Source organism: Pogona vitticeps, chromosome 7 (genome assembly GCF_051106095.1).
Source record: "Pogona vitticeps strain Pit_001003342236 chromosome 7, PviZW2.1, whole genome shotgun sequence".
Taxonomy (NCBI): Eukaryota; Metazoa; Chordata; class Lepidosauria; order Squamata; family Agamidae; genus Pogona; species Pogona vitticeps.
In genome coordinates this window covers 1477005-1493103 of record NC_135789.1, presented here as the reverse complement: position 1 = coordinate 1493103, position 16099 = coordinate 1477005, and the positions used below count along the sequence as shown (strand labels likewise).

At 48.4% G+C, this 16099-nt stretch overlaps 1 protein-coding gene across 1 annotated transcript in view; it reads left to right on the top strand.

The window, feature by feature from the left end:
- Positions 1-1835: 1835 nt before the first annotated feature.
- Positions 1836-16099, top strand: part of IFFO2 (intermediate filament family orphan 2) — a 35604-nt gene continuing 21340 nt past the window's right edge. Inside the window, exon 1 of the mRNA XM_072977476.2 lies at positions 1836-2752. Within this exon, the coding sequence (XP_072833577.2) occupies positions 2022-2752 (731 nt within the window). The 5' untranslated portion in view covers positions 1836-2021. The remainder of the gene's footprint in view (positions 2753-16099) is intronic.

Below are 16099 nucleotides of genomic sequence, written 5' to 3'. Positions count from 1 at the left end.
AACCCCGAGGCCGCTGGCAGGGGAGACCTTGATTCTCCCTCCCTTCCCCCCCCCCCCGGCTTGGGAGAAACACAAAAACCTGGAGGGCTCTTAAGGGTCTGGTGTGCCTCTCTTGATGGCTGACTGCCTCACAGGAGCAGCGGTGTTTCGATAGATTCTAAAGCTGGCCTAAGTAACATTCAGGCTCATGAGGGGTCCTCCAGGCAGGCCATTGCTCCTCATCCTAACCTCTACCTCGCAGGGTTGTTGTGAGTACAGGAACCTGCATCTTGAGACCCGTGGAGGAAAGGTGGGGTCCGTATGTGCAAAGGAAGCCAATGGGATGCTTGTCAGGGGGCCAGTGGGGCAGACTGTGCCTCAAAAGCTCTCCCCCTCCAGTCAGAACCCAAAGGATGCTGGGGTGACACCATGTCTCGAGATGGAGGGAGACAGGAAAGGTCTCTGCACTCTGCAGGCGTTCAGGTGAGACTCAGGCAGAAAACACACACCCCCCGCCGTAGGTGTCACCCGGACTGACCTCCCTGTGTTGGGGACAAGAAAGGGAGGGAGCTTCGAGCGCGTACTTTTGACAACGGAAAAACCCGGGTCTAACTTTTCAGCCAGCCGAGGGAAGACAAAGCAGACAGCTTTATCTCCTGGTTGGAGAGGGAACAGGCAGAAGACACACAGGCAGCAGCAGTCCCAAAAAAAAGAGAGAGGAAAGTCCCCAAGTGGCATTACGACCTGTTGGTCTTTTTTCTCTGTAAGGAGACTTGGTGGTGCCTCCCACGAGGGTTTTCATCCTCAGCAAACACAAAGAGTTCCCTACTGGGCTACAATCGACACAGGCTTACACTGCAGGGAGCCCTACCCCTCTTTCAGGCACCTGGACAATCATCATCATTTTCTTAGAGCGGCAAGGGGACCTGATGGATCTTGGGGTCCAGCCCCTGCCAGGGAGGTTCAGTGGGGGATTCGAACTCCCCACCTCTGGCTCCGCAGCCAGACATTCAAACCCCGGAGCGATCGGGGAGCTGCTGCTTCTTCGAGGAGAGGCCAGGCCAAGTGCGGGCACTGGGACAACGTCTCTGGGTCCCTCCGCGCCATCACAGCCTCTGTAAAGCCATCCAGGTCTCACAAGGCGCTTGGCTCTGGAAGGCAAGGGTGCCTCTGAGCAGAAGCAGAGTGCTGCTTCTGCCCTGACACACGGGCACGGACGGTTCCGAAGCCAAATGAAGCAACACCCATCAATCAATCAATCATCCATCCATCAATCCCCGAGGAAGCGACACTGCCCAGCGCACGTGCGCAACCCATTCGGCTCGGGGGCGTGGCCGGGGGGGCGTGCCCCACGTGGAGTCCGGCGCAGGGCGAGGGGGCGTGGCCGGCGCCGTCCGTCCAGGACCGCAACGCCGAGGGAAGGCCGCGCAGAGGCGGGGGCGGAGCCGGGAGACGTCACCGCAGGCGTGGCTGCGCTCTCAGAGGCGTGGCCTGGGCCGGCGAGAGATTGAGAGGAGCCCGGCGCTGCGGCGGCCGAGGGAGAGGGGGCGTGGCCTCCTCCCTCCCTCAGCCCCACCCCTCGGCGCCAACCCCAATAGCCCGTCAGGGGCCGCCTCCGCCGGGTTAGTCGCCGGCGAGCACTGCAGAGGCGACGCGTCTCTCCTTCCGCCGCCGCCTCTATCGCCCCCTCCCTTGACTCCTGCGGGGCCCGGCCATCGAGTCCACCCCAAGCCTTCGGGACGGAGCGGCGCGCGCCCCTCGCCCTCCCCAACATGGCGGCTCCGAACGTTGGGGGCGTCCGAGCCCTCCCCCCTCATGCCGGCGGCGACCGTTATTCCCCAACGGCCGCCTTTTAACGGCTGAAATTCCGAACGCGGCGCCGAAGGGGGGAGGAAAGAAGAGGAGTTTGCCTCAGGAAAACCCAAGAAAGAGAGAGAGAAAGAGATTTTAAAAACCGCCGTGTTTTTTTTTTTTTAAATAAATCTTGGGCTAAAATTTTTACCTCAGCGGTGGCGGCGCGGGAGGGCCGCGCTCCCTTCCGGATGCTGCCCTCGGTGCTCTTCGGCGAGGCGGCGGCCGCGATGCGGGCCTCGCCGCTGCTGCTGCTGGGGGAGGAGGACCCGGGGGGCGGCGGGGCCCCTCCGGCGACGCTGCGGACGGAGCTGGGCTCGAACCTGCACCTGCTGAAGGGGCTGAACGTGCGCTTCCGCTGCTTCCTGGCCAAGGTGCACGAGCTGGAGCGGCGCAACCGGCTGCTGGAGAAGCAGCTCCAGGCGCAGCAGGAGAGCGAGCGCCAGCGGCGCCTCCGCTACAAGCGCTTCCCCCGGCACCAGGCCGTCCAGACCGAGGCCTTTCCCCCGACCCCAGCGGCCACGACGGCCGCCCAGCCGCCGCCGCCGCCGCCTCAGCCCCCGCCCAGCTCGGCTTCCTTCCCTTCGTTCCTGGCGGCCGGGGCTCAGCCTCCGCCGTCGCTGCCTCACTCGCACTCCCACCCGCCTTCTTCTTCTTCCTCCTCCTCCTCCTCGGCCGGGGTCTTCCCTTCGCCGCCGCCGCCCTCCTCGTCGCCCTACAGCCGCCTGCCCGGCACCATCTGGAGCTACACGCAGGTGAGGCGGACGGGCGGCGGCGGCCTGGAGACCCTGCAAGGGCCCGGCGTCTCCTGGCTCCACCCGGACGGCGTCGGCGTCCAGATCGACACCATCACGCCCGAGATCCGGGCCCTCTACAACGTCCTGGCCAAAGTCAAGCGCGAGAGGGACGACTACAAGAGGAGGTGAGCCGGGAGAGAGGCGAAGAATCGGGATCGGGACCCTTCCTCTCCCCCCCAACCCCCCCCCACCCGCCGCCCCCGGTTGGGAGAGGGGACCGGCCATCCACCTGCCCATTTCTATCTCCATCCCCACAGACACTCTTTTGGGGCGCAAGGGGACCCCCCCGGGGTGTGTATCCGTGCGTGTGCAGTTTGGGAGGGATTCTCCAAGGGTCTTCGAGCCCCCCTTGTGGCCACGACCAAGCCCAGAAGACCTCCATTTTTCCTCATCTCAGCAGCGCCTACAAATCCCAGAATCCCTCCTGCGCCTCAGCTGGCAAATACAGACCCCCCCCAGAAGCCCCCTCCTTCCCAGCCCGACATGGCCACTCCAGGTCCCCAGAATTCCCTTCCCTGGGCTAGTTAGCCCCCTACATGTATCCCAGAGTCCGGCCTGCTCAGCTGGCAGGGCAAAATGCACATCCCAGAATGGCCCCCCTTCTGAGCTAGCAGGGCCACTGCAAATCCCGGGAGCCTCCCTCCCAGTCTGTATGGCCAACAACGAGTGCCAGAACCCCCCCCCTTTCCTGGCCCAGCATGGCCACTACAAGTCCCTCTCCCAGTTTGTATGGCCACCATAAGTCCTGGAATCCTCCCACCCACCCAGCCCAACATGGCCAGTACAGCTCCCAGAAACCCCCTCCCACTTACCCAATCCAGCATGGCCACAACAAAACCTCCAATGCCTCCTTCTAGCCTAACGTGACCACTGTAGTATGGTTATTATGAATCTCAGAAACCTCACCACCACCATGGCAGTTAATACAGCCAGGATGAGTCCCAGACCTTTTCTAGCCAGGAGTGGCCTCAGTACCTGCCAGGATTTGTCTCATCAGTAAGGCCCTAATAACTCGCAAGGTCCCCCTTCCCTCCTGGAATTGTTACTACAAGCCCCAGAATCATCCACCATCAGCCATGATGGCCACTAGAAGTCCCAGAATCCTCCATCCCATCCTCTGCAAGTCCCAGAATTCCTCTGGTCACAAAACAGCCCGAGAAATCATCACCTCCAGCTCAAGACTGCATCTCAAAGAAAACCCACCCCACCCCATAGCCAGTTTGGCTGCTGTGTAGTCCCAAGTAACTTGGACAAGTTTTGGAGGGCTGTGTGCGAATGCAGGGTGCCCTGTTGTCGAAGTACACCTTCCTGCTCTGTACAAGGCCACTTACTTCCCTGCAGAGAAGGAGCTTTGCAGATCATTTGGTTCTTCCAAAGGAATGTTGATGATAATAATTAAAAGGGATGCATGAAAGCAGATTATTCATCAATGAGTCCTTAGGCTGCTGTGTATGTGCCTCTGATAGAAACACACCAAATCTTGTGTATTTGTCTAGATGCACATGTCTGTAAAACATATGTTGTGGATATGCAACTCAGTTTACCTGCAACATTATCTCCTTCTCTTCTGTGATCACTGTGTTTCCTTGCCACTCGTGGCAGGTGGCTTGAGGACCCTTGAGTTCATGGGGATGAAAGGGAGCCCCTGATAGGATGGTGGACGCTGACCAGTTTTGCTTTTGCTGTACTTTGTGGAGGTGATTAGTTCTGTCATTTTTCTATTCACTCTGTAGGTTCTCTCTTCATTAGCTTGGGCAAAGCATCATACACAGGATGAGTGGTGGGGCGTGGGGTGGAAAAATCAGACTGCCTTGGAGAAAGTGGGTTAAGCAATCAAGTTCTGTCAGGGCTGAGGATGCATTACATCTATTACTCACCTTTCAGATTCAAAGGCTATCTGTATAAACATGGGAGACTTGGGGTTGTTGTTTTTTGTCCCCTGTATCTTTTATTAGCTGCAGGCATCTTAAGAAATAGCCATTGAATGGCAGAGGGGAGAAAATCAAGGCTTTGGCAAGCAAAGGCTAATTACATCTGTATTATTATTAGCATAATTTTACCCACATTTACTCCGGGAGGCAGTGGAAGACAGGAGGGCCTGGCATTTTCTAGTCCATGGGGTCACAAAGAGTCGACTAAACAACAACAGTCACATTTACACAAGTGGGCCTCATGGTGGTTGTGCTGGAGTTTATTCCAGGCAATCCTTTGGAGGGGGGTCAGCTGATGGAAAGGCGGTTGCTTTTTTGACTTAAGTTCTTGGTTAATGGTTTTCATTAACATACCTGGATTATCTAAACCCAGCATTATGCAGGGACAGTCCTGATAGGTCTGTACTTGTTGGCATCTGAAAGGAAGCAGATGCAAGTGGTCTCCATTCTCCTCTTTCAGGGGAGGAAGCAGAAGTGCAGTGAGTGAGGGAGGAAGAAAGAAGGTTGGGGAGTGAAAAGGTGGAGAAGAGGGACAGGTAGGTGAAGGTAGAACTATGCAGTGTTAAGTAAATGCGTGGTGTAGGAGGAAGCACAATACAAATGGTCAGGGAAGGAATGGTGGGAAGACTCGGGAGGGCAGGAATTCATAGGGGAGGAAGTGAAGAAATCCAAGAGAGGCCTGAATAAGAAGAGGGAGGAGGAATTGAGACAAGGGGATTGAGGCAAGGATCAGAGAGCCGGGGAGGAAGTGAGGACAGACTATGGGGAGGCAGTCACTGCTGGAGGAGAAGGAAATCACTGGAGGAAGGGGGGACCCTGGGAGAGGAAATGCCTGCCGGGTGAGAAGCAGCGGCAGAGATAGATAAAAGGGCATATATGCAAGAAATAGGTTAACCAGAAGCAGGAGAGAATGGCAGAACCGTCTGTGAATGCCTTCCTGTGCATAAACCAGGAGGGACTTGGAGGAAGGCTGGAGAAGGCAGAGGAAGAATACTATTGGGAAAAGAGGGGGAGAAGAGACAGGGCTGGGGAGAGGTGGTTAAGAATTGCTTGCGGGAGTCAAGTTGCTAAGATTGAGGGAAATCTGTTTAATCTGTCCTTGTCAAGCCTAAGCAGCTAAATGCCTGTGGTTAACTCCCTGCACAGCATGATGGTGATGATAAGGGCTTCTCTTGTTGCCCTGCATAAGTAAATCCTATTCAGAGATACTTTGCAGCAGGAGACTTGAAAAGCATAAGTGAAAAAAAAATCTGGTACAGAGAGAGAGGGAAGGGGGTAGAGAGAATTCATAAAGGAGAGAGAAGAGATTATAAGTGGGGGTGGGTGGGAGGGACTGAGAATAAGCTGGAGCAGAGTATAAAGTAGTAAATAGTTCAGCCCTTCTTTGTTCAGGATTCAGAGAGTTAGGGGAAGATTCACTGTTCACCAGAGATAACAGAGTGAAAGGGGAAAATCCCCCATGCTTTTGGCAGAAAGTCATCTTTATAATGCCATGCTTACCACTCCTCCTTCTCAGGGCTTTGTGTTTGTTAGCTGATCACAGGAATATTATGGGAGAGTTGATAAAGGGAGGGGGAAGGTTGATGGGGCCTCGATTAGAGATCCTCCGAGCTAGCAGTCTGGATTTGGGTGTACAAGCCAGCCTCTTTCCTCCTCCTTCCCCAGTCCTTTGGTGGTGGCGGGCAGTGCGTCAGGCAAGAAAGGGGGTCATAGGTGGAGAGGGTGCCTTTTGCTTTGAAGGGTGCCACCCACCCCCTCCCACACATGCCAGCAGAACAGGAAGTGAGTTCTTGGGTGGGATGGGGAGGAATCAGAGGGTGGCACTTTGAAATGGCGGAAGACAGAAAAACGAAAGTGTGTGTCTGTGTGTGTGTGTGTGGGGTTATGTTGTAATTCTTGCCTTCTTCACTGAGGAAAAAAGAAAGTGGAGACAGGGGCAGTTGTGGGTTGGGCAGGTAGACCTAATAAATAATCCCCCCCATCAGTACATCTGCGTAGACGTTTCCCCTCTTTCTTTACAAGGAGTCAGGTTGCCTGAAGAAGGGAAAGGTTAGCCCCCAAAAAGAAGCAGGCTACCATGGGAGGAGAGGCTAATGGGGTGCAGATCCCTGTTCTGCACAAGGGTGGGTGAGAGCTTTGTGGGCTAGATGATTTGGTGCAGATGAGAAGGGGGTGCCTGGGTAGGGGTGTGTACAGGTAGGAAGATGCCTCCTGGTGGGCAGCTCCATCTTCTGCCAGCCACAGGGAAACTTCCTACCCTGACTGGTTGGACTAGGTCTGCGATGCTTCCAGCAGTTCAAGGAACACAGGTGTCAGCAACGCAGTGTGCGCAGCCAGCCTTCTGTGGGAAGAGTTAGTTGTCAAACTGGACTGGAAGGTTTTGCCGGCCCTTGGGTAGGGAAGGCTCTCTTGAGAAGACAGGTTGGACTGCAGACCAGAGGTAGAATCCTAGAAAAGATGGGCCTGGGGTGGGGGGAGCTGGTGGGAAAACAGCAGACTGAGCAGGAGCTGAAGGAACTTGTTAAAACAGTTGGGGAAGCTTGAGGGAAATGCTTGGTGCTGTGAGGGGATGAGAGTGGAGCTGGATCCTTGAGAGGGTCCTGTGTCTTTAAGAGTAGCCCAGACAGGAAGACGTTGCTGGCCGCCCTGACTGCAGCAGCCTATGCCATCTAGCCATCAGGAGGCCTAAATGCCAGTGGGATGCAGTGCTGTATTTCACACGAATTGAAGCCCAATCATTACATGTACAGCCGGGTAGTTAGATCATTGAGGTGCTATATGTGGCAGCCAGAAACTGGAGGTTTTGCTCTTATCCGATCCTCTGAGGGTGAGGTGAAGAGAATGACAGGATTTGGCTTCTTGAGGAGCTTGTGGGCTTGTGGCCATGCGCAGCAGGAGGTGATAGGTCCTGCATCTTTAATTGCATGCCCCAGTGCCTGACAGAGAAGAATGCTGGAGCTGAATTTATAAGCCCTGTATATGTGTGTGTGAGTGTGTGTGCGTGTGTGTGAATGCCTGTGAAGTAAATATGATGAGTCAGAATCTTATCATTAAAGCCACCTCCTCCTGTGCTTGGGTAGAAGACAGTGAGGTGAATGAGTTGGAAAATCTTCCTGTAGGTAGGAGGTCATGTTTTGACAATGCTGCAGGAAATGGTGGGCTAGGAAGAGAGAGGCAGTCCAAGAAAACATTTAGGATGGATGAGCTTGTGTGCAAGAATATGTCTCTTCCAAAATGTTGCTCTTGCCCGGAGATCAAGTAGCTTCAGTGTCACTGTCATGAGGTCAGTGTCATTACGACCGATACTGAAAGATGCATTGGCAGGAGGAGTGCAGGGTGATGCAGTGTGGACTTAGGATTTGAAGGGGAACCGCAACTGGAATAGGAGAGGACTCTCCAAAAGCCCTAAACCTTGTCTGTCTTCTTGAGAAAGGAAAGCATCTAGAATTTCCTGCAGTCTGGGAGCAGGAAGGAGAGGAGGAGGAGGAGGAGGAGGAGGTGCTGTCTGATGGTAAAGACAGCCTTGGCAAGGACATAGTTAGAGACATCTGCTTTTTTGCTCTGTGTTTACAGTTTGGAGGTAAAAGCCAACAAGGGAGTTCTCCTCGTCGATCCCGTTTTCTGGCTCCCGTGAATTAGCTCAGTGGTGCAGTATTTGGCCTGGAAGCACTGCAGGGGCAGAACTGCATCCAGACAAAGCTGTTTTAATGTGATGCTTGTCTTTTTTTAAAAGAAAATTGAGTAAAAAGCACCTGTGCAACCTCCTCCTCTGCCCCAAAGTAGGTTTCAGCTGCTTGGTTAAGCTCCTTGTTCTGCTGTCTGCATGTATTATCTGTCAAGAAAGTGGAAAGGGGCGTTTGCAGGAAGCCTGCTGCATTTCTAGACTACTGCTTTGAGAAAGATACAAGAAGCAGCGTTTGTCAGAACAGGTCGTGCCTCACTAATACAAGTATGGGAGCGCTAATAATTCCGGATGGTAAAGAGCCAGAATTCACAAGTTGAGCTGGAACTAATAAAGTCACAGCTGCCACTAACACTTGTACTTTGTGTGTATCAGCCTGTGATTTTCCGCCTGACCACTTTAAATAGTCAGCTTCTTGTGAAATGTGCACTAATGGGTGTAGGCTTTAAAATTCAATATCTGAGGGGGTTTGGGATCAGTTGTATGGGGGGGGGCAGGGAGAAGGGAAACACTTATTTTCTGGTTTGCATAAAACAGAAAACCTCTGCTCAGCTTTGGGGCTCTGTGAGTTATAAAGTAGGCGGTTGCAGAGTGGAAGCATAGCAAACCACACTGGGTTTTAATTCAGAATCCGCCTAAAGAAAGAAGAAACCTTAAGTGAATCCAGGTGTTACAGAGGACCTGAAAGTTGTCCCTATTGTGGGCTACAAGCCCCTTTGTGAACTAAGGACCCCCTTTATAAAAATAGGATGGCCGCAATGCCGGGGCAGTGGCAGCCGATGCCTACTGCAGTTAGTGGGACACAGGGCACACAGCCCAGGTCCGCAGAGTCTGTGGGTGTCAGGCAAACCTAGAGGCAAAAGTGGGCACTTCGAGCAAGCAAGCATTCATGGATATGCACAGCACGTAAAGGACACTGGTGGTGCTCGGACCCTCCACCTCTCATAGGAATGTGCTGGGGAGTCTGAGATGGGCCAGCTCAGCGTTTCCTTGAATGGACCAGCCACCGGTAGTCAGGGATGGGCTCTTGGGGTCTTTGGTGTGCAAGGTGCATGCTCTGATGCTGAGCTGAAGGTCTTCACCTTTCTGACTGCTGTGTTTTTTGGATTCTAGTCCTGAGAATCAGTTGAGGATTCTTACCCCTGTCAAATCTTATTTTGTACCACTGTTAAACATTAGGGTGAAATAATGCTGAATTTAGAGTAAAGTGAGGAAGAGGGGGGCAGACTTGGCCTTAAACTGGAAACAATAGTGGTTTCTACCATTCCATTGTTTTTGTTTTGGGTGGCTGATATAATAGCGGATCAGTAGACTTGAGAAATCATTGCTGATCTTCTGTGTTCCAGCAGCTCAAGCTCTGATAATAATTTTTTAAAAAATTTCACTGCTTTTAAACAAGACTGTGTTTGTATTACAGTCTTTTTTCCCATTTGTCCAAAATTGGATTGTGCCATCTCTTGTTAGAGACATAAACTTTCGCTTCCTAGTTATTAAGTGAAGAGTGCAGTAAATGTTAAGTGTTTATTATGGGTGGTTTATAGATGACGGCAAGAAGCTTTAAAATATGTTTGCAACCCTTTCTGGTCCTGAAGATGTTGAGTGGAATAACAGCCCATGAATTTGCTGGGGGAGGAGCAGAATATTTTAGTCTGTTTTTACCACAGTTTGGTAATTTAAAAAACAGAATGAAAAATGCTGAGTTCTCGTGGCTGCTCCTGGACCAGCCAGCAAGTATGATTGCTCATGGGCTCGCTTGTATGTAATTCTAGAAGCGACATGGCTCCTTTTCTAAAGAGCAACTGCCTTGCCAAGGTTTAGTGGCTTTATTAGGTTCCTAATAAAAATCTTGTTCCTTGCAGTCAACTCCACTGCAGAACTAAAAGGTCTCAACAGGCAGAATAGATTTTGGAAACTCATCCTTTCTTGATAGAATGCCTGACTGGGCCTGCGTGTTTCATATAGCTGTTGTTTACTGCCAACAGCCATGCTGTATCATGGGTATTGTTCTTGAGAACAGATAATGACAGTCATGTCATGGGTTTCTAAAGAGATGCTTTCAAGACGAGCAAGACAAGACTGCATAATGCAATACCCAGTGTAGCTTCTAAGACTGTTCTAAAGTGACATTGTGAGGGTTAAAAACAAAACCTGTGCAGTCTTCAGAAACTAAAGATTTTGCTCTGAGTAAAAGGTTCTGCAGTTTTGGTCAACCTTTTTGCATGACATTTTGCTCTCCTGGCAACTCATAGTCAGTAAAAGAGTTGGGACTGTTTTGAATAAAGAAACACAGGAGAAAGTTGCTGTTAGTGTAGGCTAGTGAATATCTGCTCCCTTTTCTTATGGCATTGTAATTAAATGTTCATCCCACACTTCTAAAGGAACAGAGGAGTTCACATGCCCCATTTTCCCCACAATAAACCTGTGTAGGACTAGTTTTAATAGATGGCTGTTGTGGCTGAGTTGGGAGGTGAGTACGGGTCATGCTGTCCACTGCACGCTACCATCATTTGGTGCAGGGTAAGAATTGGCATATGGCAGTGAACCAAGTGCACACTGGGTTAGGAAAAGAGAATCTCCCATACTCCAAATAATTAATAATGTGGAAATTTAATAATAGTTATTTTAAAAAGCCTTCATTGTCCTTTTGTCATGAAAAATGAAAGGCTGGGGTGAATTAAAACTCTAGTTTGCCGTCTAGTGCCAGAAAATTGCTAGGTTTTTCTGACAAAGTTGTGGAACCAAAACTGGAAGACCTGAAATGAAGGCAATAAGTCTTTATAGCTGGTTTTAAGAAGCGTCAACATCCCATGGCAGAGATGTGCAACTGAGCCAATGCTGTCACGGCAATTGATGTTGGGTTGACACAACAGCAGTATGTTAGTGCTCTTTTGACCTGATCCTATGCATGCTTGCTCTGCTAGAAGTCAGAGTGATTTTACTGGATGAACTGCCTAGTACATTGGGTGAGAGTGGCCAGTTTTGGCCTGTATGGTTTGTTACTGATTCACACTGGAGAAGACCCATTTGTTCCTCTGAATGTGCATTATTTCCTCACTCAAAACCTACGCATCATGGCTCCTGAGCTGTTTAACAAAATTAATACGGTGTGCTTGTAACACAGGACAAAGTTTTTCTTAGCCTAATTGGCCAGAATCACACTTTATATGGTTCAGGATATGCTTTCAAAGTCTAATTGTCGAAGTCTAAAAGTAATTTAACCTCACAACTTTCTTATCTTCTTTAGAGCAGTTACATCTGATGAAGGATCATGTTTGACCTAAAATCTGTTGTTGTTATATTGTAGAAATGGGTATATTTACTCAGGATTCTTGTTGTTTTTATTACGGTGCTAGATGTGACATGTTTACAGACGGAAAACATTTTTAGCATTTGTATGTTTCCAGTTCCTTAGGTTGTCACTGTGTGGTGGCACAGTGTTGTGTTGATAAATACTGCAATAAGGCCTTGCTGTGTGGTTTGAATTATACCTCTGTGTGGCCAACTAAAGTCAGCTTAGTTAGTAAAAATCCCTTATTGAGTATGCTGTATTCTCATTTCTGAAAAGGCTTTTTCTTTTTAAAGTTTGTGCAGAAAAACCTATTGATCGGCCTGTCTGGAACGTTAGTTCCAGCACTTGAATGGATTTGTATATTATGGTTGCGAAATTGTCTTTAATTGGTCCAGACGTTGAGTGTTTATCGGGCAGTTGGGCCGTCCTTGTGACGGGCAGAGAAACTAACTTGTTAATAATGGTTGAGCTGGAAATAATTGCTTTTCCTCAGGTTGCACTTTGATTTGGCAGATTAATAAAGTCCAGTTGAAGATCAGGATTATTTCAAATTTGCTGCAGCTGGGGAGGGGAAAGGTTATCGCTGCCAAAGGGAAAGCGTGACAAAACTAACAAACTCCCTGTTTTTCAAAAATAAGGAACTTAATAAAAGTGTGCTTAAAAGCAATCTGTGAGGAATGTCTAAATCAACTTTTAAGTTAAAATATCATGATAACAAGATGCAAATGTTATGCCAGCAGAGGCCAATCAAAAACAAATGATTTTCGATATGGGAAGGAATTCCAGGGAACTTAGAACTCTTTCCTGCCCGTCTTTTTAGTTGCTCAGCTCCTGTGTAACTCGACGGCATTTCTGGGCATATCTGTACGCTTTGTAACCACAGTGCATTTCTGATTAGCTTTCTGCTCTCTGTGTGCGTAGAAGGGTATACCTTACTACAGTTGTCTATAATTCTTGTAGCAGCATGTAAAATGAAAATAGGATTTGGAGTTCACACTAAATGTGTGGATTTGGGGAAGCCGACTTTTGATCAGTATTTAGTGTGGAACTAATTACTGTAAAGCTGAAGTCTGAGCACACTACACTGCTGGCTGGGTTTTTTGTTTGTTTGGTAAATTGTTTGGTTTTCTGGCCTTGTTTTGATTTCATTTTCCTGAAATACCCACCGCCAAACTTTCCAAGAAGTTCCACCATGCTGCTATTTAAATCCTGTTTGTTTTTAACATGCATCCTGATTTCACAATGATTTGGGAAAAGTATTCAGCGGATATTGATTTTTATGATACAGCTGAGGAGACAAACTAAGCAAATTCTATGCCATATTTATTTCTTTCCTTCTGTCTGCTTATGCCATGGCCGCCACAGGCGACCTTAGAAGTTTCTGTCTTAGTCTAAACCACTGAAAAGAAACAGCAGCTCAATAAAATGGAGAATGAATTGACAATAAAAATAATCAGGCAGTAAAATTGCTTCTTATCATTCTGTGGCTTGACGATTCTGTGACTGTTTCAATGGGCTAGTCTTCGTCAGTCTTCCTTATCTGACTTTCTCTTGAGCTTATCTCTGGTAAGGCTGTACTCAAGAGTGAAAGAGATACTGGCTATGATGTGAATAGTGTGTTCCGGATAAACCCCTGGAGTGTCAGCCAAGAGTCTCAACAGAGATAGGAGAAGATGGCATCCTTTAGCAAATTGAACCTATCCTGAGTCGTTGTTTTTTAAGTGAAAGTAGCCCCACCTGTTCAAACGAAAAGTGACAAAATCTAAAGTAGCACGACCGTGCTCCAACATTGAAGTCTAGCTATACCAATTACTTGCAGGGGTTCCAATTTGCTGCTGAAACCCTGGAAATACAAGATCTAAGATGTTGATGGCAGTGCTGTTTCCTTTCAAAATTCATTAGTAGTTGAAGGTGCCCCACAGGACTCTTGAAGAGTTGTGGTTAAATTAATTAAGAAAGCCACACTGTTTGTGTTGGCTCTGGGTGCGGCCTATCCTTCCTTGAAGAGCCTGCTCTGTCTGCCGTTCCTAATCCTCAAGGAAGCTTAGCTTTTGGTTGTTGTGGGTTTTTCGGGCTCTTAGCCCGAAAAGCTTAGCTTTGTTTTGTTTTTAAGGTAGGACCCACAGAAAAACAAACAGGTTTTTAACTCCTACTCAGATTGCATCAGCAGACGTGAGCCTGGAAGACTTGGGTCAAAATAGAAAGTGCAAGACATTTTTTTTCCTTTATTCTATGTAATCATGGCCTTAAATGACTCTAGGCGCACTCCAAGCACTGTCTGTCTATAGCTAAAGTAGAAATGAGGTTGATCCAGAGCTCAGCTCCCCCACTACCCTGAAATACATATTTTTTTTACCTTCCCATTTTGGTATTCCACCCCTCCTTAATTCTTGATTAATTTTAGAGGTGAGATTTTAAAATTGGCACATTTAAGAAGCCCTGAACGGTTTTGTGTTTAATGTATGGAGAATGACTGATGACTGTTTAAATCTAAATGCAGGTCATTTGAACAGCAGAATCCATCCCCCCCCCCCCAAACATATGAGAGTGTAATGCAGTGCTGGTCTTCTAGTATTCTTCCATGGTATAAACAAAACCATCAGATGATCAATGAAACCAATAAATGTTTTTTTTAATAGAGAGATTTGGCCTAGTAGCCCCTGGGGCAATCAATTTCAAGGGTATGTTTTTGATAGTAAGCCTCTTTTTGGCCATAACACCTTCCAATGTTACCTGGGTTCTCATTTCCTCTGTCATCTGAAAATCTTCCTGAAAAATGTCTGCCAGGCTAGCTTTTACCATTGAGTTTCTGTGTCTTTGGTCCAGTGTTTAATACAGTATTAATATCTGAAATAGATGTATAGGTGGCTCTACAACACAGGAAGTTATCAGCCATTACAGTACTTATATTGTACTGTAGTCCCAAAAGATGTATGTGTATGTCTTAAGCAATGCTTCCACACCTTGGATCCCCATATGTTCTTGCACTAAAACCCTCAGAAGCCTTCACCATTACTACATTTTTTTTTTATTCCTCTGGTAATCCTCTAATCTGAAAAGTCCAAGGGAATTTTGAAAGCCATTTGAGAGTTTCCTCTCTCTATGGTCATATGTCTTGAGCTCATAGGAATTGAAATGTAACTAATAAACAAATCAAGGTTGCCATCCTGTGACTAAGTGTTACTAAAGTGCAGTACTGACTTCAGATTAGAGCGTATATAAGATTGCAGCGTAAATATTCTCAGGGCGGTGGGGATGGAACAAATATGTTTGCTTTTCTCCAATATGTGACAGTTCTTAGTGGCCAGAATCTAGAGCAGAGGTGTGTGTGTACAGGGGTCAAAGGGACCACAGCCAGCGCTCTCATGGCCAGTTGAATCACAACCACTTCAAGCGTCAAAGAAACCAGTGATTTTAAACATCTGAGGGATTTGTTTCTGCTACGGAAACTGCTGCTGCTGCTTAAAAAATGGGGAAGTCAAGTCCTGGTTGTTTACATGCTCTCCCCCATGCATAAACTGTGGATCATGACCACAGAATGCTCAGCAAAGTCCTGTCATTGGCTAGCCTTGTTCCCCCATCCCACCCTCTCCTTTGCATGTAATGCTATCTCCCACTCAAAGTGTGTGGGAATATTTCCTCTTTAATCTCTTGGGAGAAAAAGAACTGGACTCCATGAATGTCGAGCCATTTAATCTACAGCCTGTCACATCAGTCCTGTCCAGAAATCTCCTTCACAAAGGAGAACATTAGGGCAGCCAAGAGAGAGAATGGACTTCTGTTGCCCATAATGATCTGGCCTGCTTGTTAATCACACAGATCTGCCCTCGCATGGCAATATTGTGTGAAACTGAATCAGAGATGATGCGTTCGAAGGGTGGCCATGCCCAGTCAAGGGCAACTTGCACTCATGTGGCAAATACTCATTCACTGACCTCTGTCATTGCGCCAGGCTTTGCATGGCTTGCTCAAACCAGCTGTAATTGCCTGGAATAAAAAATTAACCCACACTAGTGAAGTGAAATGAATCTTTCTTGAACGTTGTTCAGGTCTTTTTCTTGCTTCTGAAATGTTGCTCAAAAATAAGTCAGTATTTGCAGGAGCAAAACACTGGGTCAGGCTAATCCTGGAGTTCCTGCTGCAATTGTACCTAGCAAAGCGGAAAGCTTAGTTTTGGACCCTTCCACGTGAGGGAGAGGAAAGCACCTTGACGCAGCTCTCAAAACTTTGCAAAGATGAAGAGAAATATGAAAATCCTTATTTTCTGTTCTCAGATTTTCAAGCACCTGGACCATCAGATGCTGAGGATTCTTACTTTCATGCATTTCTTGCTCATCCAGTGGGATAATTTGCAGTCAGAGCTCTGGTCTAGAAACAAAAAGAAAGGCCTCCCCCATATCAGCAGTATTTTTTGTTATCATGGATTTTCCTTCACTGCAGTTGCTATATCTGCTGTCATTTGATGCTGTAGTTCCCTACTTAATTTATAGTTTCAGAGGCTGCTGGCTGACTTGGTTTCTGAAAACAACATAATGTTTATAGTGCACGTGTGTGTTGGCCTTCCCTCTGT